Raw genomic sequence first — 22,602 nt, 5'->3', positions numbered from 1 at the left:
CTCGACTCTTCACTCGGACTCTGTGGCGAGTCTGAATCAATTGCTTTGTGGAATAGGAATTTATTTCAATACGAGTGTCTGCTCAATATTAAATTTCTATTATCTCTTTAATTCGTAGTGGTATCCAATATTTATTTAATTGGCTAAAATAACAAAAATATTGTAAAATCATTACGCATATTGATTAAATTATTTGCCAATTACAAAGAATATAATTAACCCTTTTAGATAAATACAGATTGAATCAGCACTTTAATTGCATTGCATGCTTTGCTGATTACTGTATATGTATATTTTTATCCGTTTTGCCAATTCAAAAAAATTACAAATTCCATAATTTATAAGTTGACTGAGAGATCACTGCATTTATTTATGTATTTACTCAGAATTTATTTACGTAATTTCTGCATATTTAAATGGCAAAAATATGCAAGATATCAGCATTTATTTTTTCATTATTGTTATTTAATATTATAATCATTTTGTTATACAACATGTAAGAAAGATACAATCGAGTATGCTCGACTGTAAGATACCCGCTACACATTTTCAATAAAAGCAAAACATTGCTTACGTTAATATACCAAAAAATCATAAATTCTCTCTTCATTTATTTATAGCAATAAAACCACACTCAATTAAGATAAAATGTGCCTGAAGCAAATAAATAAACTGCGTAGTTTATTCCTAACTAAACTGTTTGCATATTATATTTATCATCTCAATATTATATAAACTATTTAGTTCATTTCCTAATGAGCTTTCCAAATTAATCAGTATTGAATTGCATTTCATTATATATGTATTTACCTAATGTTATAATTCATTCCAACTTACCAGCATCTTGAATCCACAGCTTTTGCGAATAATAAACGACTTTGATTACATAAAATCATGACGCCGAATTCTTTATTCCAATCATAAGTATAATAGTTCATCGTAATACGAAAGGCAGCACGAGATGCTGGCCACGTTGTGGAACAGCTATTGACTGAGCAGTGCCATTTAGATTTAGAGATGGACTCATTGACAAATGGCCAAATGCACAGTGAATAGCTATTATCTATTATTTATATCGTACTTTAGTTAACTGTGTATTGTGTGTGTGTGTTTTGGTTGGTATTAAATACGCTTTGCTTGAGCTTACAATCTAGTAAACTATGTCAAGTATCACTTAGAGAGACTTAATGCCGCACCACAATAATTGCTTTCGTGGCAAGCCGCACAACTTTGGTAGAGCGAGGCAGGCGCGAGGGGCTCACAACGTGCCTGCAACGCTGCCCAAAATGTCAGCTGCCCCGAGAAGAGCAAAGATTGCGGCGGGTTTGCTAATTATTACAATAACAATAAAAGTACATTTATAGACAGAGACTTCTAGGGGTGTGGAGGGAGGGAGGGAACAGAATTGTGTATTTACAGCCACAATGCATCGATGGCATCGTCCATTTCTTCGGTTGCAGTGCGACTGAGACGTTGCGGTTGCTGCGGTGTCGTCATTATCGCCTGCTGTTCACTAACAACCACCGCCTTCGCCTCCATCTCGCTGCCACTAAGCAGCACCATCAGCAACACGCTGCTGCGTCGCGTTCGTGACGTTTCGCGTGTCTCCAAATCCCGCTCCCGTTGCAGTTGTTCACTATGAGGTTGCTGCTGTTGTTGCTGCAGTTGCTCCTTGTTGCGCAATCGACGCAGCCAATCGCTGGCCGGCCAAATGCATTTCCCACCCACGCTACAGCGTCGTCGCGCTGCTCTATTAATGTTGCTGTTGCTGCTTCTATTGTGATGTTTGCTGATGTTACTGCTGCAGTTGCTGTTGCCGGCAGTGTCTTTTGGTTGCAGCATTTCAACCACGCAGATGTCGTTAGCAGCGCCAATTTCGTTGGCACATCCATCAACATCAACAGCGGCGGATTCAGTTGCATTTGTCGCTGTCGCCGTCGCTGTTGCCGTCGCCGCCGCCGCTATCGTTGTGGCTGTTGTTGTTGACACTGCCCGGCTGCTTTCGTGCTACACATTTGTCACTTGCGTCGTCAGACCCAAATCAATGGCCATGCTCTTGCTAACAGCATCCGTGTGCACCAGTCGCTGTCTCCCATACCCATCCAGCCTTCCCCCCATTCCGTCCCGCCCGTCGCCGTCGTGCTGCGACAGCGGCAGCCATTTGTCGAACCAGCGGGGGCGGAAGAGCAGCGTGAACGTGCTGCGGAACTGGCGACTCATCGAGCAGTAAAGTATGAAATTGATGCTCGAATTAATAAGTGCCAGTATGTCCATTAGGTCACCTAAAATGAGACATTGAAACGCAATAAGTGAAAAGAACGAGCTCAACGTGGCTCCACATTGTCTGACAGTTGGCAATTGGTCAAGGCAAACACAAAAAGTTCAAGGACAATCGCTAAATAATACAGTTGGCAGACAAACTGTAAACAACAGGCAACGGTTAACGTTGCGTATGATTGATGCGAAAACAAAGCAATTTGCCTGCATAATCAATACTCACTCAGTTTGAGGTAGCACTCCATGAGAAACGCATCGCCAAGCAGCACATTCAGCAGTCCCATAATGCCCTGTGGAAATTCTGTGATGAGAAACAGCAACAACACCGCCAGCAGCATTCTCGTGGTACGATCCGTTTGCTTCTCCTTCTCCAGCAGCTTGCAGCTCTTCGGCTGCGATGGCGTCACAACCTTGCCATTGACAATCGGTTGCATGTCGTTGGCCGCATGACAGGCGAGAATTTTCCTACGCTTCTTCGCCTCGAGCAGCGCGCCAATTAAACGCACTGAGAGCACTGTTAGGGCAAAGCAGGGAATCAATTTGATGATCACACTGTAGATGAGAAAAGTCGCATTCCGCAAAGGAAGATCATTTAACGCCAGTTCGCTGTGATAGAGTTTATACACTGTGATGTTGCGCTGTCCCAGTTCAGAGGGTGCCACCGTGGTTGTGGGCACCACTGTGCTCAGATTGAGCATGCTCATCGATGTGGTGTTGCTGCTGGAAGCGAAAGCCCAAGCCATGTCCGGCGTTGTGCTGGACATCACCTGCAGCGAGACTTGCTCATCGTTGTCCACCATATACTGCGTCAACGGCACCGTTTTGATCGTCTTGCCATTGGCATCGAGTGTCATCTGATACTTGGTGATGGCGGTGACCAAATACAGCCAAGGCGATACCACCAAGACACAGACCACATAGGCCATCGCTATAGTTATCGTTGTCGTGCGCATCCCACACCAGATGCGATTCCTTTGGGGATAGCTCACCGCAATATAGCGCCACACAGCTAAAGTTACTGTGAGCCAAATGGAGATCGTGTGCAACACCTGGGCGAAGATCGAATGGAACTTGATGAAGCAGGCCCAACTATAGCTGAGCTGTTGCTCGCGCGGCAACAGATCGCTGAGTATGTAGTCGTGCACGGTGTAGGGTATGTACTCCAGCATCACGGCCAGATCAGCGACTGCTAATCCTGTGAGTATGGCATTCGTTGGTGAACGCATTTCCCTGCGAGTCAGCACGATGATATTTAGTGTGTTTGCTATGGTGCCGAGTATACAGACCACCAGCGAGAAATAGCCGTGTATATATTTATAGCTGTCGAAAGAGAAGATTGCCAAAAGATTCAATTAATTTACTTAAATCTGCGATCCATTTAAGGTAAATAAATTATGTTTGCTCTCAATCAAATTTGCTTTCATATGCACATTTAAATTCAACTTTGTCAGCAAGTGCATCATTGCCTATGAACAATTTCTTAATTGATAAAACTATTTTATTAAATGTATTTTAAAACACTAAAATTAATTATATTTGCAATTTGTGTGACGCACAACTTTATGCTAAAGACAGAATAATTTATATTTATTTTTCAATAAGTACAATACTCTAATTACTGCAACTTTTCATATTTTCGTTTATCAATAAATTTATTTATTTTTTTTTAAGTTTCAATACATCTAAGTAAAATAAATGTTATATGAATTTAAGCAAATATGCTTTCACATGAAGTTTAAAATAAGTTCTACTGTGCCATACGTGAAGGGATGGCTTTGTGTAGGCTTGTATTTTGGTATGGATATTTATTAGAATAATGAGATATGATGATGAAATTATAATTAAGGTACACTTGTTAAAATTAGATCTTGCTTTCGCGTGCTTTCCCTTCTTCGCTTCTTTTTAGAGAGTGTGACCACATAGCGTATGATATTGATAAAACGATAAATGATACCGTAGCACTCACTGCAGGGCTCATGTGGCACTGTAACAGTTATGTTGGTAACAGTTTCTGTTACCCGAGCTTTACACATATATAGGGCAACACGGCGTATGTGTAATTTCTTGGCCATTAAAAAAATTAAAAACTTATGAATTTAATGCATCATAGAACACGGAATTAAATTCTAGTGGCAATTTAGTTTACGCAAAAATTTATGCTAAAAATAGTATAATTGCCATTTATATTTCAACATCTAAAAATAGAAATAAATCAGTAAATATAAATGCAAATTCTAGTTGATTTATCTTTTAATATTTTCATTTATTCTCATAAAACAAAAAACGTAGCAGCAAATTAAATAGCATATATACATATTTTTAGCCTTCAGAGCGATTAAAAGTTCAATCAAAAAAGCATATTGCTATTGATATTATTTTGACTAAAATTTTCAACTGAATATTTCATAGAAATTGACAAAAGTTATAACACGAGAATATTTCATTGAAATTCAATGAACTAAATAAATATTAAATCGAATGTACATTTGACTATCATTTAGCTTAGTATGCAATTTTATTTGAATTTGCGACGCAAGCGAAAAGCTTATGTTAATACCCAAATGGAACTTTCATAGATGTTAAGCGTAACTTTGATTAAAATTAAGTAAGTGATATGCTTAGTTTTCATTTAATTGAAGAATGTTTGGGTGAAAATTTGCATGTAACTTTGCGTAGCTAACATACGACGTTGCAGGGTTCTAACCCGCTACAATATATTTCATGGCAATTACGCAGATGATTTGATTATGAACACATCAGTTATCACGTAGGTAAGCAAATCATTATGTAAATTACATTTAAAAAAGTAATTAATATGCTGACATGGCAGCAGGCGCATTCACAGGCAATGACCCCACAGGCGTTGCCCCTTGCCTCATGCCACTTGCCACACGTACGCCTCAGCAAAACTCTCGTCTCGACTTACTTTGTGTGAAAATCATCAACGCTGGCGCCGCAATAATGCGGCTGCGACATGTTCGTGACCATGTTGTCAATGTTGGTTGGCTGGTCGATTGGTTGGTTGGTTCGTTGGTCGCCTGCTCGCTTGACTGCCCAGAAGTCCTGCTCCACCTTCTCCTCTCTCTTTGCTCTCTCTGTCACTCTCCAGGCTGTGGTTATGCGTTATTGTGTTTCAGCTGTGCCCTGTCAACATGCCGCAGCTCGAACTCCGCCTGCTCATTAATTTTACCTTTTCGCCTTTTCGGTTCTCCAATGTTTAAATTACTTGGTTAGCTCTGCTCCGCCTGCTGTAGCTGAAATTAAATAACGAAAATATTTTGTATTCCGAATTCTGTTTAGCGGCAAATTAGTGCCGCGTTTTGCTGCCGTGTGAAAAGGCCAAGCCATGTTACGTGTTGCCATTATTTTCGCTTTTTATTTTTTTCACTTTTGCTGTGCTGCCAGCTACAAATTTCATGTAACATGCAAATGCAAAATGAGGGGAGAAAACTTGCACAACGTGTGTTTATCTCAAGTTGAAGTTCACGGATACGTAAATTGCCATTAATTGGCATTGCCACGGGCCAAGGATTGCCGAAAATACAACGCCACAAAATTTGGAATTGAAATTTTATTAAATTTTAAATCAATTTTAAATACTCGCAAGTCCTAAGGCGTAAGCAGATCTTTCTCTTGGTTATGCAGAGGGAATTTCAAATTTCACGTCACACAAATTTATTAAAGATGCTGTCCAAGATACTCGGTGATATCACAAGCGAAAACGAAACCCATGCTGAAGGCCAACTATACGTATACTCGATGTGCAAAAAAGTTTTCGTTTGCCGGCCATAAATTTTGATGTCTAGCACAGTTTAGTTTAAGTAATTGGGCTAAATTGTTGCTCACGCCTGTGCAAACACTTGCTGCGTATGTATATGTACATATGTGTTTGTGCTTGTATGTCAGCAGGAGTGTGCACCATTAAGATGCTACTGTAAGAGCAATCAATATTACGCATACGCCCCGAGCGTACACTCACAGAGTCTGATCGAATTTTTCGGCATAGAAAAAGTGCAGTAACAAGTCGTTTGTCTTCCAATTACAAAGCCAAATAACGATTTGTTCGATTTGTTCCGCACAGCTGCTGCTGGTCAAGCTGACGCACATTGCGTATACGTCATGTTGTTTTTGGAGTTGAAGTTGCACGTAGAAAAGAAAATTGTCATCGAAATGGGAGCAGTTGCATTTGTAGTTACAGTTTCATTCGTAGTGACTTTTGCACTTTGTCAACCACATTTAGCTTGCTGAACTTTCGAGTATCGAGCTGCAACTAAAACTGCAGTTGCTGTCTCTCTCTCTCTCTCTCTCTCTCTCTCTCTCTCTCTCTCTCTCTCTCTCTCTGTCTCTCTCCTTCTCTCTCTGTCAGTGTCTGCCTTTCATTTAATTAAAACTTTTGTCTGTGCAGATAAACGACAAATATCTCCGTATGCTTTGTTTATCCTGGCAAAAGATCTCTACCCCGAGCAGCACATGGAATATTTTGCCGAAATTTCGTGAAGCAGTTGAAACTTGTTTTCTCTCCGTGTCTCTGCCTCTTTCTGTGCATGTGTGTGTGTGCGAAGCTTATCGGATTTTGCATTTATCGGATGATGGCCAACCACTTGTGCCTTGTAATGTGATTTGGTCAAGTGCAAAATCTCACTTGGTAAAACTTTCGGAAGCTCATGGCGAAAAGTCAAATGAAAGCCAAGGCAATTTGCTTAGCTGACCCAGTTCCCAGTACGCAGTTCCCAGTTCTCACCATCAACTCGAGGTGGATCCAATATTGACACTCCAATAGACACATAATCCAGTGGGGCACATCTGCAGCTAATGAGCGAAACAAGTGGCTGCGAGCTCTACCATTAGGCAGCATTATTAAGCCATAACAATGCTCAAGACACTGTGAGCCACTGGACGAGGGCAATTGAAGGCAGCTGGCAACAAGGAGAGCAGCAACAAGCAACAGGCAATGGCAAAGGGAGGAGCACAGTAATTAAAATTGGCTGGCACTCGAGTTGAGGCTGATTATGGGAACCATTATTCAAGGCTGCATTAATAATGCGGACTCTGCTAATGGTCTCAACAACTTCATTAGATCATTTAAATTGAAGCTCGGCCGCCATTTCGTGTGCCAAGTGCCAACTGTTTGCGATGTTTCATTGCCACGCACTTAAGACCGTAGCCGAAGCCGAAGTCAGGTCTGCTCCTGTCAGCCATCAACAAGTTGTGTGTGTGTTTGTGTGTGAGTGCGTGTGGTGTTGCGATGGTTTGCTGTTACGTGACTTGCCTCAATTTGAACGGTTTCCGGTCAGTCGACACCAACAGTCGCCCACTCAGCTCTCAAAAGATGCTAATGTGCCTCGCCTCCGTTTTGGCACTTAATGTGCGGCATACGCTGCGTATACGCGTTTATTTACAAAGAGACCAACTCATGCTGATAGGCAGCAATAGGCTACGGCTATTCAGCTGGTGTGGTTGCCAAGTAATTTAAGCTATTTGTTTATTACTTTTTCGCGCAATTTCGAGAAGCCCCACGCTGAATTCAATTAAGTGCGGCCCAGTCAAACTGCCACATGCTACATGCCAAGCTGCCACATGCCACATGCTGTGTATGAGCTGTGTGCTTTAAATCAAGTCGTATATATTTAAAAGATTATTTTCAAGTCCTGAGCATGCTGTGCATTTAGATAAGCCTGGGCAAAGCACTGGATAATTATGAAAAGAGCAGCAGAACGAAAAAAAAGAGCAGATAGTCTTGGCCAGTTGAAGCCTCTTAAAGACCTGGCTGGCTGGATGGCTGGCAGCTGTCTATACACCATAAGTTGGCAAATTAATTGAAATCCCTCAAAAGCAATGAAAAGCAGCAAAAGGACGAAGTCCTGCTGGGCCACATCAATAGATTGCTGGCCCTAAGCTGACTACAAAACTTAAAGTGTTAACTGTAGTTTCTCTTCATTTTTTTCCTCGTTCGGGAGGCCAAAACAACATGCGATTGCCACAACAATAGTCGTAAAACGAAACCAAAGAAAATTGTGGCGAAAACTTCAAGTATGCCAAAAGTATAACAAAAACTCTACGGAATGTGTGAAAAACTCATAGAAAAGCTAAGCTGTACAACAACAAATGTGGCTAAAAGTAAAATGTGAAATGCCAACAAAGCCCAAAACCCAGAAGCTTAAGCAAAGCAATTAGGCAGCTGAGAGAGTTTCCAGGAAACTGACGGCTGACAAAGAAAAAGGAGATGGGGGAAAAGCAGCACTGGAAGCCAACAAATTGTACTACACACATGATATTGTGTGTGTAAAATTTCCAGTTAAAATTGAACGCAAATTGTAGTTGTTCTTGTTGACAGAAGCTGCAATTGACGGCGACAAGCAGCCAAGCAGCAACAGCAACAAGAACATCAACAAATAACAGCCACAGCACATTTCATGTGGAAATGTTGTCAACCAAACCAAAAAGTAAAAAAACACAACGCAACAAACAAGCATCGGGCAACATCTGCTTTTAATTTCTTTTAATTTTTTTTCGAGAGAGCTAACATTTGATTGGGTTTTGATTGCCTTTGGCTGGGCTGGTCAAGAGCATCATACAATGCAAGCAATATTTTTTATTGCGCATACGCAACGTGCGACCATTCAGCTGTTCAATTATTTACGCTGATTTAGCTATACTTTTATGCTGCTGCTTTAGCTCGTTGCTTTTGATGATATGATTTCACTTTTGTGCTTCTGCTAGCTGGACCTAAGTGGACCCAAACAACCACACACACACGTACGTATGTATATGTTTTTATATGAGAATTCAAGCGTACATACATATGTAACAAGTAAGAAATCCACTGTCGAGTGTGCTCGACTATAAGATACCCGCTCCCCATTTTCAATAACAGCAGAACAGTGCGGTATTAATTTTAAAATATACGAAAATAATATACCACAAAAATACTAAAGATATACCAGAGGATATATAATATTCGGTATATTGACATAGTACTACATTAAAAATGTACCAATGACTATATTTGGTATACCCATATAGTACTTCATTCGAAATATACCAAAGTCTATATTTGGTATATTGATATAATACTACATTCAAAATATACCATAGAATGTAAAATATACCATATTGTCAGCTTTAGCAACTAAGACCCGTACAAAACTGTTTCTTAAATAACATCTATAATTTTTACCTGATCACAACCAAATTTTCAGGAAGCAAACTAAAGTTATTATTGTGTGTTATGTATTAAAATTCGACTCTAACTTCAAAATTAGTTTGTTATTCGATTTCGATATTTGAGACAAACTTCACCTGTGTGCAAAAACAACAAATTGAAAAAAAAATATAAGTTTCTATCTCTTCAATCTCTGATATCTAGGTGTTATACAGACGGACGGACAGACGGATGATATAGTATCATCTTATCTGTTGAACCTGATCAAGAATATATAGTAAATACTTTATAGAATCGGAGATGTCTCCTTCTGCTTGTTACATACATGTTCTGGATGCGTAAAGTTAGAATACCCTTATACCCTATGAGTAGCTGGTATAATAAGAAGGTGCACGTCTGACTGTTGCTTGTGCGTTGCGAACTGTAAAACCGGATTTGGTTCCATTTTGTGTGGCAGGCAGAGCGTATCTGGGGACACGTGCCACACTCGCCGCTCGTTGTGCCACTCATAATTTCGAGCGTAATGCCTTAACTTATGCCACAATGGCCACTACTTGCACTCTTCCCTTCCCTTTCTATTTCCCCTTCCACCAACAGCTTTGACATAAACTTTGTTTGCTCTGTTGTGCAGCTCGTGCTGTGTGGCATCGTAGGGATCGGAGGCGTAGCTTAGTCTGTGCTCGAGAGCGAGACACGCGCCTGTCTTCGGGGTATGCGAGAATCACAGTCAAGGGTATTAGGGACGAGAGTTGAATGGCACACAAAATACGACAACAATATCATAAATACTTCTGCTTCAGCGTATTTAAACCTGGAGAGTGTATTGTACACCCAGTAATTGGCCCGGGCCAAGAGGGTATGCTTGGCTTTGCCTTTTAAGCCACTTAACGTATTTAAAGCTGTTTGCTTGGCCTGCTGAGTTGCCAGCCAAATATTTATCAAGGTGAAGCAGTGCGAGAGCACACACACAAGCCACACAAACAAACAAATACACACACACTCGTACACTCGTACACACTCACACACGCGCACACACTCATGAGAGTATTTTATAATTAAGCATTCAGAAAGCGTCGTCGAAAAGCAGCTTCAACAAACACACACAATAACAACGTACGAGCGAATGGCAAAGCTGAGCTGACAAAGGAGAAAGAGTGAGAGTAAAAGGGAGGGGGATAGTTAGCGTTAGAGTAAGAGGGCAACAAACAAACAGACAGATAAACAGAGCGACAGTTGGCACACATTTGGCCATAAAGCAGCCGCATCCCGTTAGGGACAAACTGCACATTTCATTGCCGAAATAACAAAGTCCTGTTGACAGCGCACGCCAGGCAACTCTTTCTCGCTGTTGCTGTTTCACTCTACGGTGCTCCCTCTCGCTCTCACTCTCTCTCGCTATTGTTCTAGTGCGTCGTCCTTTGTGTCGCATCGCTTAGGTCAAGGTAATTGTCAGCAGTCTGAGCTCCACTCGAGTTGCATTTGGCAAATAGATTGCGGAATGACAGGACACAACTTTAAAGCCCTTTGTTTCAATTATCCTGCTGTGCTTAACGCTTTCAACTTTTTTGTGCTATTCACAACTTAATTGAAAATTGTTGTGGTTGCATTTTAAAATGAAAATTATAAATTGTTTGGTAACTATGCACAAAGAAAGGGACTTATTTGATGTGGTTGTAATGTAAAATTAAATGGCTAAAATTTCAATTAAGTTATATTTTTAGTTTCTATAGGGCAACTCTTAGTCGATGTCTCACGCATCTCTCTGTTGGCCTTGGTCTCACTCTCTGTGTGCATATGAATCTTATCTGGCAGATTACTTGGCTTGCTTTATTGTTTTAGCAGTCGTGTTTATTGCTTGTTTCCATTTCTATTGCCAATCGACAGTTGATTAGCCTTCTTTCCCTTTCATTCCGCATTGCCATTGGAGTTCATAAAATTGCCGAGTATTAATAAATTATTGACAGTCAGCTAAGCGGAATAATCAATAAACATTTCTCGCACCTCATTACGATCTTTGTCTCTCGGGCAAATTCATAAATTTATGACACATATTTTTTTGTTGTCTGTGGATTAATGAAGCATTTATTGCACAGCAGAAAAAACGATGAAACAAGTGAACTAAATGTGAGATTAATATTACTAAATATTCTAATTAAATAAATTGCAGTTGATTGAGTTGTAAATTTCAGTCCGTCTACTGCTGTAATTAAAATATCAATGGCAATTTTGCTTAATTCGCTTAATTAAACTTGCACACAAAGCTGATTAAAGCATCAGCTACAATTTAATTTTGAGTTTTTCACTTGCAACACATGTTGTGCAGCTTCCCCATGTGGCGCTGTCAGAGCTTGACAACAAATAGAAAAATATGAGAAAAATATATATATATATAACACAATAATTTCCTCAGCTGCACAGATTTAGCACAAAAAGAATCGTAGAGTGTGGGAAAGGAAAAAAAAAAAAACGCAAAGTCTGTCGTAGATTGTCGAGTCCAAGTTCAAGTCCAAGTCGCCAGTCATCTAGCTGAAAGTCCACGTAAAAGACACATATATCAATTGGTCCATAGGACTTACCCCCAAAGTCTACTCAATAAGTATTATTTTTCAATTTATCATGAGAGAGAACGCGTACCTGTCTTCATTTTTGTTGGTTGGCCCCAGGTCAGCGGATTTTCATTGAGCGCATTTTCTTTCTATTAAAGTCCCATCAATTTTGCGGTCCATTCCCTAGTTACCTACCAGAAGGTGTCTCACAACGCTTAGTTGTGGCCAAAATAAATACAAAAAAAAATCGGAAAATAAGAGAACGAAAAATCGCGTTTACACAAAATTTTCCAGACGCCATTCAGCGAGACGTGAAAATAAATTCTATTGACTGCGAGTAAAAAAGAACAGCTGAGCAAAGTCGAAGTCGAAGTCAAGTTGTCTGTCGATTTCTCATAGTGAAACACTTTTACTGTCATGTCATAATAAAAATGAAATGAGTTTGCCAAAAAAAACACGATTTATCCCTTAACTTAACTTAGCTTTATTTTAATAACATCTCTTTCAATTTTTTTTTAGAATTTAAATAGAAGCTGTCATAATAGATGATTAAGGCATTATTTGGGCGGGCATGATTGATCATTCAATTGTAAACTGGCGCAATCATCGTGCACATTGCGTTGCTCATAAAATATGCATTCCTTTTACACAACTTTTCTGAAACCCAACAGAATTTGTAATTAAGTTCGATTTTGGGACCCCCAAAAAGTGAAAGCATGGCAACACACTCAAACTCTATTTTTATACCCGATACCCATAGGTTAGTAGGGTATTATAAGTTTGGTCCCGCAGATAATTTATGTTACATGTAGATGAAGTCATCTCTGACCCCATTAGGTATACATATATTTTATTGATCAGCGTCAACAGCCAATCCTATCCGTCTATCTATTTGACACTTCCACCTCAACCAATCAAAAAAATTTACAATCATAACTACAACCTTATGATTTTGAAAACTTTAGTTGCAATCAAATAAATTTTTTTTTTGAGTATTTAAGAAATAATTTTCATTGGCAAATACGACTGCTGCAGTCGGATCTTTGTTGCTTTGCTATGGCATATTTAAGTATAAAAGTATATTGACATACCAAATTTGAGCACAGTTTTGCTCTCATTCAATTTAGGTAGCGGGTATCTCACAGTCGAGCACACTCGACTATAGCTTTCTTACTTGTTTTAGCTGTACATTTGTATTAGCCAGGCCACCTTATCGATTCATTACCTCTGCTCTGACCCAATCCCAAATCGAGTCCCAGTCCCAGTTTCCACGACCTCGAAAACCTTTGTCGACCCAAGGAATTTGAAGTCATAACACGCGCAATTAAACTCCAGCCGCTGGCGTGGTGTAAATACTAATATATGTGATATACACACTAATCTCTACGACTGTAAGAGTGTGAGTGTGGGTTCCTTTATGCTAATGGTAATTTGCTGCTGCTCCTGCTGCTCCTACTTCTGTTTCTGTTTCTGCTGCCTACTTGAAGGCAATGTCCCGGGACACATTTGCTTCTTGTCCACGTGTGTGTATTCCGGCAGTATGAGCTGAGTCTGTCTCTCTCTCTCTCTCTCTTTCTCTCTCTCTCTCTCTCTCTCTCTCGGTGCGTGTGTAAATAATATTCATTACAAAATTACAAAATTTTTGTTACGCCATTTATTTTTGCGGCTTACGACCTTGTGCACAATTTGTGTACATTTATTTTATTATTTCGACATTTTTTTCCATGCTTACTTCCTTCTTGCTATACCTCGCGGACAAACTGGGCTGCTATCATTGTGTGCTAGCATATGTCTTCGTTAAAAGTAGGTAATCGCTAAAGCAGATGTGAATTGTAGTCAATAATTTCCGACAAAGTTTTTCAACATTTTCCATGCTGCTGCCAGATAAACTGTATTTCATAAAACACTCTCCAAACGCTTCGCATCTTGCGCTCGCTCGGAAAATTTCATTAAATTAATGAACACGGGGAAGCGAGTCATTTCTTTGTTTTAAAGTTGTTTAAAGTATTCAGTTGGTATCTGTTAGTCGCACACTCTCTTGCCCGCGGGTTTTTCATTTTCTTCTTCGTTTTTTTTGTTGGCATGTTTTTCTTTATTTTCGTTGGCGGTGCCTACGAAATTTCCCTTGCCGCAGCCTTAAAATGATTTTTCAAATTTATATATTTTCCTGCTGCCGCCGCCGCCAACGCTGCTGTCTGCGCGAAACATATACTATATAATTTTTTTTTATCATGTCAGCATGTCTCGCAAGTAAAACCTACGCGTATGTTACAACGACACTGAGGAACAAAGGAAGCAAAATGAGGCGAGGGGACATTAAATTCATTTCGTTAGTTTCAGTTTTACATACATTTTAATGCCCGCCGTCATTGTAGACATAAAAGAAGTGCGTGAGACAGCAGTTCTCATGTGTGTGTTGCAAATTTAAGAAGTTGTCAAACTTATATTGCGCATACGCAGCGTACGCATGCAATTAAAGTGCCCGTAGGCTGCCATTAGAGTTTCGCAGCTGCTGTGGGGCGAATCATGTTGCGCTTAAAGCTTTTGCAGTTGTCATCGAGTTAGACTTAACCCGCTCGGTTCACTCTATGATTGATTCGTTTATAGACAGTCGCTTTGATGCTGTGCCAAGCTCTTAAGTCGCTGCCGCAGCATTTAAATTTGAAGCAGCGCCCCGAAATTGCATATTCATACGGAAAATTGACTACAAAAGCGAGGCGAATTCACGACGACGATTTTGGCGCACCACTTGACAGGCTGCTGCTGCCACTCTTGTGAATTTCCAGGGCCAGCCAGCCAGCATAACAAAAGCGTTTGGCTTGGACTACAAAGAGCTTCGGCGCTTTACCTTGAGCAGCCAGCAGAAAACAGCATAGAGAGCAGGAGTAGCCTGAAGGGAAGTGAAGTGGCCAAGAGACTAACTGAAAAGTATTTGCTGTCAACGAATACATTTGCTTGTCCAGCACTTGTCACTACACTTCAGACTCCCTTCGCTCTTGCCTCTTTAAGCTGCGGCAGCCTCAGTCTTAATTAAATTAAAGCACCCAAAAAAATGAAAAAAAACGATCAAAGCGATGCGGAAACAGCAAAATGAGGTCAACAAGCTGCCAGAGACTTAAGAAAATTGCAAAACTAAGTAGTTATGCTACAGCAAACTACGGCAAATATGTTGCAAACCAAAAAGAAGAAGAAAGGTATAAATAGCAACACATGATGTGAAATTTGCCTAAGTGAAAGAAAACGGACTCTAAGGTGGTTGGTTTTCTATGTCAAACACACTCAAGAGTGTCTGTTTGTGAGTGTGCATATGTGTGTGAATGAATATGTGTGAGTGAAGGTGGCTTTCTTGCAGTGAGTAGAACAAGTAGCCAGAAACACTTGAGTGCGCTTGAGACATGCATAACTATATATGTATATAAGAGAAGGCGAGAAAAGAGAACTGGAAACTGAGGTGAAGAAAATGCGACGACGAACAAAGTGTTTTTCGACACTTGCTTGCAACACATTCCTTCGTCTCCTTTGTAACCCAAGCACCATAAACCTTAAGCCACAACAAGTCAGTTCAGAATCAGATGCAGCAGCCGCAAGTCGACGAGGCAAACACTCTAACAACAAAAGTTCGTTATCACTTTTAATCATAATTCAACAACTTTTTTCAATTAGACTATGTTTAGCATTTTTTAATTAAATTATATTTCTTGTTGTCTATTTTTAGTTGCGTGCTTGTCATCGAAATGTCGCCAGCTGCGCGGCTGCGTTGCATGCAATCCCTTGTGCCACATCAACAATTTGGTCATTGACATATACGAGAGCGTGTGCAAGGCAAGACACAACCGCGTGGGGGTCGTAAGTCGACGGGGGTCATCGGGGTCCATGATATATATTCTCGGCAGCCAAAACACGCTACTTACGACCCAAGCGCATTTTTCACGTGCCAAAGTTGACTTTCGAACGTAGGAGAAAGGGACTTGAAATCGCCCACACATCCGTGTGTGTGTTGGGGGGGGAGATTGTACAAATTGTTAGCCATTGGAAAAAGTGTTGGCCATTGCAATCAGCGAGTACTGAAAAGATTTCAACTTTTATGTTCTAACATACATGTGGTCAGAACTAGCTCGTGGTCTCATTTCGAATGCAATTTAATCGCCTTAACAGCTCGATGACAAAGCTGTCAGTTGCCTAGCTGTGCAGTGCTCTGTTCTACACTCGACCCAAAATGCAGCTGGTCCTCAGCTCCCTCCTCATCATCGTCCTGGGCATGTGCTGAATAAATGAGTGAGTTGCTTCCAATAAGCTGCTGACGAGCGCACATCATGCGGGCAGCTAAAAAACAACAAGCTTCAAGTGCTTTAAAAGCATTTTGTGTTGAGCTGATGCTGCGGGTCGAGGGCAAACAGATTCATGAAATGCCTGGCAGGTTATTCACTTTTATCCCAGCATTGCATTGCAACTAAGGGAGAATGCATTTGAATGGAATTTAATATTTAAACCAAGCTGGTGCAGAAATTTCAATAAATGCAAGCACAAGCAAGAATATTACTGTAGGCAGACTGACTAACTGACTGACTGAGTGAGTGACTGACTGACTGACTGACTGACTGACAGTAACTGCAACAGCTGGCTGGCAGTGCTGGGATCATTTACAAGCTGAAGATGTCACGTTCTGCCGTTCCGAGCACGAGGAAATGTCAACAGCAGGTAATAAGCATGTCCTCAGCGCTTCCTGTTTATGCCACATTCAAGACGAGCGCAGACTATTCCCCAAGCAAGTCGAGTGATGCTTCCTTCAGCTGGCAGACGGATAGAAGCAAGATAGACAGCTCCCCAGGTAGAGCAGCTGTTTATCCTTCTTCTCCTCCTCCTACTCCTGTTGCTGTTGTACACGTGGCTCATGTATTTGTCTCTTGACTTTTCTTGTATGTGCATGTGCAGTTTGTTGTTTGTCTCCTTGATAAAAATGCAATTTTCGTTTATTTTCAGACATTGAAAAATGGGCAAATGTCTGTCTATGCTCTGCTGTTTACTGTTGCTGTTGAACAGCTGATAAGCATATGCAAATCAAGTGAAATTGCAGCTGAAATGACTGCGATAATGTATCTATAAAGTACGTGCAACTCTCAAGTAAGCCAAAAGCCTCATAACTCACGCCAAGTTAAGAAATTCGTTCGTCCTTTTCATGTGCCGCCATCAAACAAGTTTATGTGTGTACTTCGCTTTTCTACACTGATTTCATGTCTCTCTCAGAGCCACAACAAATTAAGCTGAACATGGCGAAATCATGGCAAATAATCGTAATGAAAGTAAGTGGAATATGCCGTCAGTTAAGCATAACAACATTGTTCTGTTTCCTTTTGCTTTCGCAATACTAAAAAGCACGAGTCTAGCATATTGTCTGATGTTCCTTTTGTCCCCCTCTCAGTTATTTTATCTGCCGCCATCTTCTCAATACGCTTGGCATTTATTCTTTATAATCTTTTAAGGGCCGTCTGCCGCATCTTTTGTCTATTTGCCATTGCTCCGCTTACAGTTGATTGTTGCCGTTGCTGTTGCTGTTGCTGATGTTGTTCGCCATTCGCATTGTTTATGTTGCCAATGTCTGGCATGTGCTGCTGTCCGTTGTTACACTTCTACACACTTTACTGGCCAAAGTAAACAAAGCACTTTGCCCACGCACGCCTCGCTTTTCGCCATTCGCTATGCGCCACTCACAATTCTCCTTGGCTGCAATGGTTTAGTGCACTTTGTTTAATGTGCCGGTCGCAAAAAGTGTTTTGGGTCGACTCGGTCCTCGAACCTTTTTTGTACGAACTACCTAATAGAGCCAAACAACTGATGGGGGAATTGGCATAAATAATCGATAAACAATTTAGATAGAGAGCTTGCAGATTGGCAACAAGTTTAATGCCCTAAAACTTGAAATCCCCTTAAAGACCTTAATCACGTTAAGAATGTGCGGTGGCATATGTTGTGGTTGTCTTGCTTTAAATGTAAATTTATTCTTGCTTTTACTCAGCAATTAAATAATAATTTAAGTTTGCTTTTGCCTTAATAGCCATAATTGCAGCCCTCGGAATCTCTATCTCATGCGCTTTGCGCTTCAAAAATTTACCATCTATAATTACTGACAGACACTGCAGCTCAGCTTGGTTCACCACTTTCTTGCCACTTGCCACATGCCTTTAATTTCATTTAATGCTAGCTCTCAACGGCAACGCATTCCCTTCGACTGTTTTGCCTGCGTAATTTACACGCTCGGAAAATGCATCATAAATATCATTTATAAACGAAATTCTCGTAATCATCATTTATGACTGCATTTCGACTGCACTAGTTGCAATACGAGTAGTTGTTTCTCATTTCACCCGCACGCACGCTCTTTGCGCTGACAGATTGTTTCATAAGCATTTCCTGGCGCCACATTGCGTATGCATAATATTCGCCTAGATTTATGCAATGCGTTTTTCGTATGGGAATGAGTTGGAGGTTGAAGAATTGAGAAAGCGCGTATGCGTCGTATTATATGCAATATGGATTCGCCTTCACTCATGCACAACCAAAGTGGATGGGGCCAAGCCTCGGTTGTCGGTTGTCGATGTTGAGTTCGAGTCTGCTGATGGGACGTGATGAGCGAGAGAGGGACTTGCTCTCGCTTTTCCTATTGCTGGCTGGCGTTGACCTTGCAACAGTTTAATGCATACGTAACAGTTTTTGCATGTGTGTGTGTGTGTGAGTAGTACACATATGGCACACAGATCCCTTTATTTCCACTACTTAAACGCGACTGGGCCTCTCCCTTCCCCCTCCTCCACCCGAAGCAGCCTCCCGAAGCATTCGCCCCGAAGTATGTTGTTCGGTCCCCAAACAAAATGAAATATTGATCCATTTAAGGGTCTAGCGTATGCAAAAAACATAAAATGAAATAAAAAGGCTTACAACTTGCGTAGCCTGAACCGGGGGGCGTGTCACGTGGACTTTTATCAGGCGGCAACAACTTTGTCAACCGCACCCATATAAATCTTTGCGGCTTGCCACTTGCCACACTCGAGAGCTCCAATATTGTCATAGAATGTAGTATTGAGATTTTCATGCTGTGACCGCAAGTTTTCTTTTCGTTTTTTTTATTGAAAAATTGTTTGCAATCCACATCTAGCATCGGCTAGACAAACACTTGACGTGCCTCATTTGTGGCTGAAAGCTCTTAATGTAGCCCAAAGCCATAGTCATTTATTTACTGTTGCCATTTTGGGAATTCAGTCAGTCTCAAGGTATGCAACGCGCACACATGCTTGGATTATCACTTTTCACTTTGCGTACCCCGCAAGAACCGCACTCACGTTCACCATGGCGTATACACAATTTTGTTGGTAATCGCAAAGTTGGCAACAACTTTTTTTACAAGCTGTAAAATGTTTCACTTCCCGTTGAAAAGTTGGCGATTTATGAATATGCGATGCATCATAAATGTATTCACAATACTTGGCAATAAGAGTCGCATGTGGCGTATACGCAACTTTTATACGCGAGTGTGAGCGCGAGTGGGAGAAAATGCTTTTATGTTTTCATGAATTGTTTCGTTGCCATTAAGAGTTGAATCCGAAGTTGCACCTGATATATACGCAATATGCTGCAACAATTAAAATTGTTAAGCAGTTCGAGGAAAAACGCTTGAAAAAGTAATGTTAATGAGAAGGCGACGCAACTGTAATTTATGCATTGCGCATTTAAAGCCATTGCTTCAAGCTTGTATTCTCAGCAGTTGAACGCCTCGAGCACCACATTTAAATGAAACAAAAATGCTTCAGTTATTATGGAAGTCACAGCCTGGCAACTTGTAATTAAACTGAGACAAAGGATGCGCAGTTGCTAAAGTTTCCCTTTACTTAAATTGAGTTGACTCAAAGTTGTTGGGAGATGAGCTGAGCTGAGCTGAGCTGAGGCAATTAATGGGGCCGCACAAAACTTGACCAAAACTTGTCTGTCATTGAATCGCATTTGAAGAACCCAAAACGAAGACTCTACAATTATTTCTCGGCTATTGACATTTGACTCTGCTTGTGAGTATGACAGACAGCTGACATTAGGAGCAGCAAATTTATGGCCACATTCATTGCGAATACCCTGCACGAAAAGCAAGCAGAGCATAGAGTAAACCACACTAGCTGGAATGATGTGCAGGGTAGACCCAAGTCAATCAACATGCACGCGCAGTTAATGTATTTGTCATCTTCTGACGCAGCCACAAAAATATTTGCGAGAGCGAACTAAATGTGTCAGCAGTGGAAAAGCCAATTAAATCTAACGATCGTATTCATATACATTTTGACAGCTGTGTGCATTAATGCATGCGAGTATAGAATATATTTCAGTGTGTGACGAAAAACAAGGGAAACTCAATTTTGGGGAAAGCATTCTCTCTCTTTCTCTTTTTTGGCCATTGCTGTTGGCGCACTAAAATTGAAATGTTTATGTATTTTGTGGCTTTTATTGACACAAGGCACAAAGTTTAGTCTGTTTGCATAAATAAGGGACGCTAGTGAATGGTAAAAGGCTTGCACTACGTGGACTAAGCTCTGCGCTCTGTGCCGTGTTTTGAGCTCAACGGTTTAGCCAACTTGCGTGGCAATTTCCTTGAGGGAAATTAGAAAACTTTGGCGCTATCTCAGCGCACAACTGGGCACAAATATTTTCGGCAAACAAACAAACCTTTCGTGTATTGTGGCGAGTCGAGTCGTTCATTTGTTGGCTCTTCTCACACAAATTTCTATACTCACTCCATAGCCACTAGCCCGTAGCCATTGTGTGGCCATAAAAAGCGATTCACCCTTCTTTCCCTCCCAGGCAGAAAGAGATACAAATCTAGCCCAAAATGTAAAAATTTCCACGTTTATGTGTTTGAGGTTTTCGCAGTGTTTTTTCTTCCACTTTATGTTTTCTTATTCGTATTTGGATATATTTGTTGTCTTTAGCTCTTTCTTTTTTTATTGTTGTTGCTTTGCTGTGACTTGAATGCTGTTTAAATTCGATTTTTTCGTTCGAAGCTTCCCTTTTCGGTCTGCATACAAAGTGAAAAATGATTTTTATGACTTTCCAAGCAGCTGTACAAATGATTCCGTTCACTCGTTTGCTATTTATTTCTATCGCATCGCAAACGCAACGCACCGACTGCGTCTATTGACTATAAAAATATATTTTATGGAGAGCACATAAATTTCATTTACACTTTTGCCGTAGAAAACTACACCCCAGTTGATAGTTGTGATATTGTTGTTGGCTCTGCCATTGCACTTCGGTGGTCGCATCGATCATAAAAACGGAAGAGAGAAGAAGCAGGAAGAAAATGCTCGCATCGCCTGCGGTATTATAACCGTAATAGCCATAAGTGAGAGGGAAACATGCTGCCATGTTGCAGGAGAATAAGAATAGATAAGCATAAGTCAGCCACCGCCGAGGGAGCTTTAAAAGTCAAACACTAAACTGGGACAAGGTTTTGAGGGAACTAAGGGACACTCACTCAACTTTTTGTTATTTGACAAGTACCTTAGCACAATTTTAATTAAATTTATCAACTGGTTTTGGTCGGTTGGTCGGTCGGTATGCCTGTTAATGGCTCTGGAAAGCCGCAAAATCCTCATCAAAGTAGCTTTGCAAAATTGGCAAAAGTTTCCAAAATTTCTTTTTGTGGACGGGGACGTTCCGGAGACTTGAACTCACCTTAGAAGCTCGTGTTTAAGCAGCCCAAAAGCTGAAGAGCTGAGCTGACGGCGCGTTTACACGATTTCAATTAAAGTCAAGTCTCGCGAAATGCATTTATCATCTTTGTTGGATGGAAATCACTTCGACTTCAATGTCACCAGCAGCCAAACAGCGACCGGCAACTCGAGCGCAGCAGACGAAATTTTCCAAAGATATTTCAATTTATTTTCTTAATTTGCTTTTTCCCTTTTTTTATTTTTATTTAATTTTTTTTTTTTTGTGGTTGGCTTTTATTTTTTTGACAACTTTTCGCGTCACTTGAAACACAACGGCAAAAACGAGTAGCGACCGAAACTGAACTCAAACTCGGACTCGAACGCGAACGCAAACGCGACTTAAGAATTCCAAATTCAGAGACTGGGAAAATTGAGATCCAGACGCAGATGCTGCTGACCGAAGCGTTGCCGTGACACGTGCGTGCGGCGCCGCAATGGAAAACCAACTGAAAAGCTGAAAACTCAAACACAGCCAGCAGCAGCAGCAGCTGTTTTTGGGCCTCGTCGCTCGACGCGAGTCAGTTTCCTGTGCGCCTGTCGAAAGTGTTGCCAGCACTTGGCTGACGACTGCGACGCCGACAGCGACAGCGGCAGCAGAAATCAGCTGTTGTCAGAGTCAGGCGGTAAACAAACCTTTTGGGTTCCACAAGGCGCAACTGGTGTACCAGCCAATGGCATCCACTTGGCATCCACAGCAACAGCTGATGTGACTTGTTGACGCTGCGCAGCGCTGCAAAGCTCTCACTCTCCCGCTCTCACTCTCTGGCAGCTCTCTCTCACGCTTTTGCAGCCATTTTGTTTGTTTTGCTTTTGGCGTGTGGATTGTGTGTAGCGTTGCTTTTTATGAATGGACATGAAACACGCCTTT

At 41.0% G+C, this 22,602-nt stretch overlaps 1 protein-coding gene across 1 annotated transcript; it reads right to left on the bottom strand.

The window, feature by feature from the left end:
* Positions 1 to 870: 870 nt before the first annotated feature.
* LOC132790210 (G-protein coupled receptor dmsr-1) lies at positions 871 to 22,191 on the bottom strand. Its single transcript, XM_060798673.1, has 4 exons — positions 21,697 to 22,191; positions 5,204 to 5,531; positions 2,501 to 3,597; positions 871 to 2,282 (listed from the first exon to the last, which is right to left on the bottom strand). The coding sequence occupies exons 2-4, from the start codon at positions 5,263 to 5,265 to the stop codon at positions 2,008 to 2,010; spliced, it is 1,434 nt and encodes a 477-aa protein (XP_060654656.1). The 5' UTR covers positions 5,266 to 5,531; positions 21,697 to 22,191; the 3' UTR covers positions 871 to 2,007.
* Positions 22,192 to 22,602: the final 411 nt, after the last annotated feature.

The sequence above is a fragment of the Drosophila nasuta genome, chromosome 3 (assembly GCF_023558535.2).
Source record: "Drosophila nasuta strain 15112-1781.00 chromosome 3, ASM2355853v1, whole genome shotgun sequence".
Classification (NCBI taxonomy): Eukaryota; Metazoa; Arthropoda; class Insecta; order Diptera; family Drosophilidae; genus Drosophila; species Drosophila nasuta.
Note: the sequence above shows the minus strand (reverse complement) of the source record. Positions and strands in the feature narration are given on the sequence as shown.

What these genes read in the sequence shown, in the direction of transcription:
- LOC132790210 (XM_060798673.1), bottom strand. Translation starts at nt 5,265, where the DNA reads ATGGTCACGAACATGTCGCAGCCGCATTATTGCGGCGCCAGCGTTGAT. An exon ending in GTTGATGATTTTCACACAAA is followed by an intron (nt 3,598 to 5,203) that starts GTAAGTCGAGAC and finishes CTCTTTCGACAG; the next exon opens with CTATAAATATATACACGGCT. An exon ending in GGAGTGCTACCTCAAACTGA is followed by an intron (nt 2,283 to 2,500) that starts GTGAGTATTGAT and finishes GTCTCATTTTAG; the next exon opens with GTGACCTAATGGACATACTG.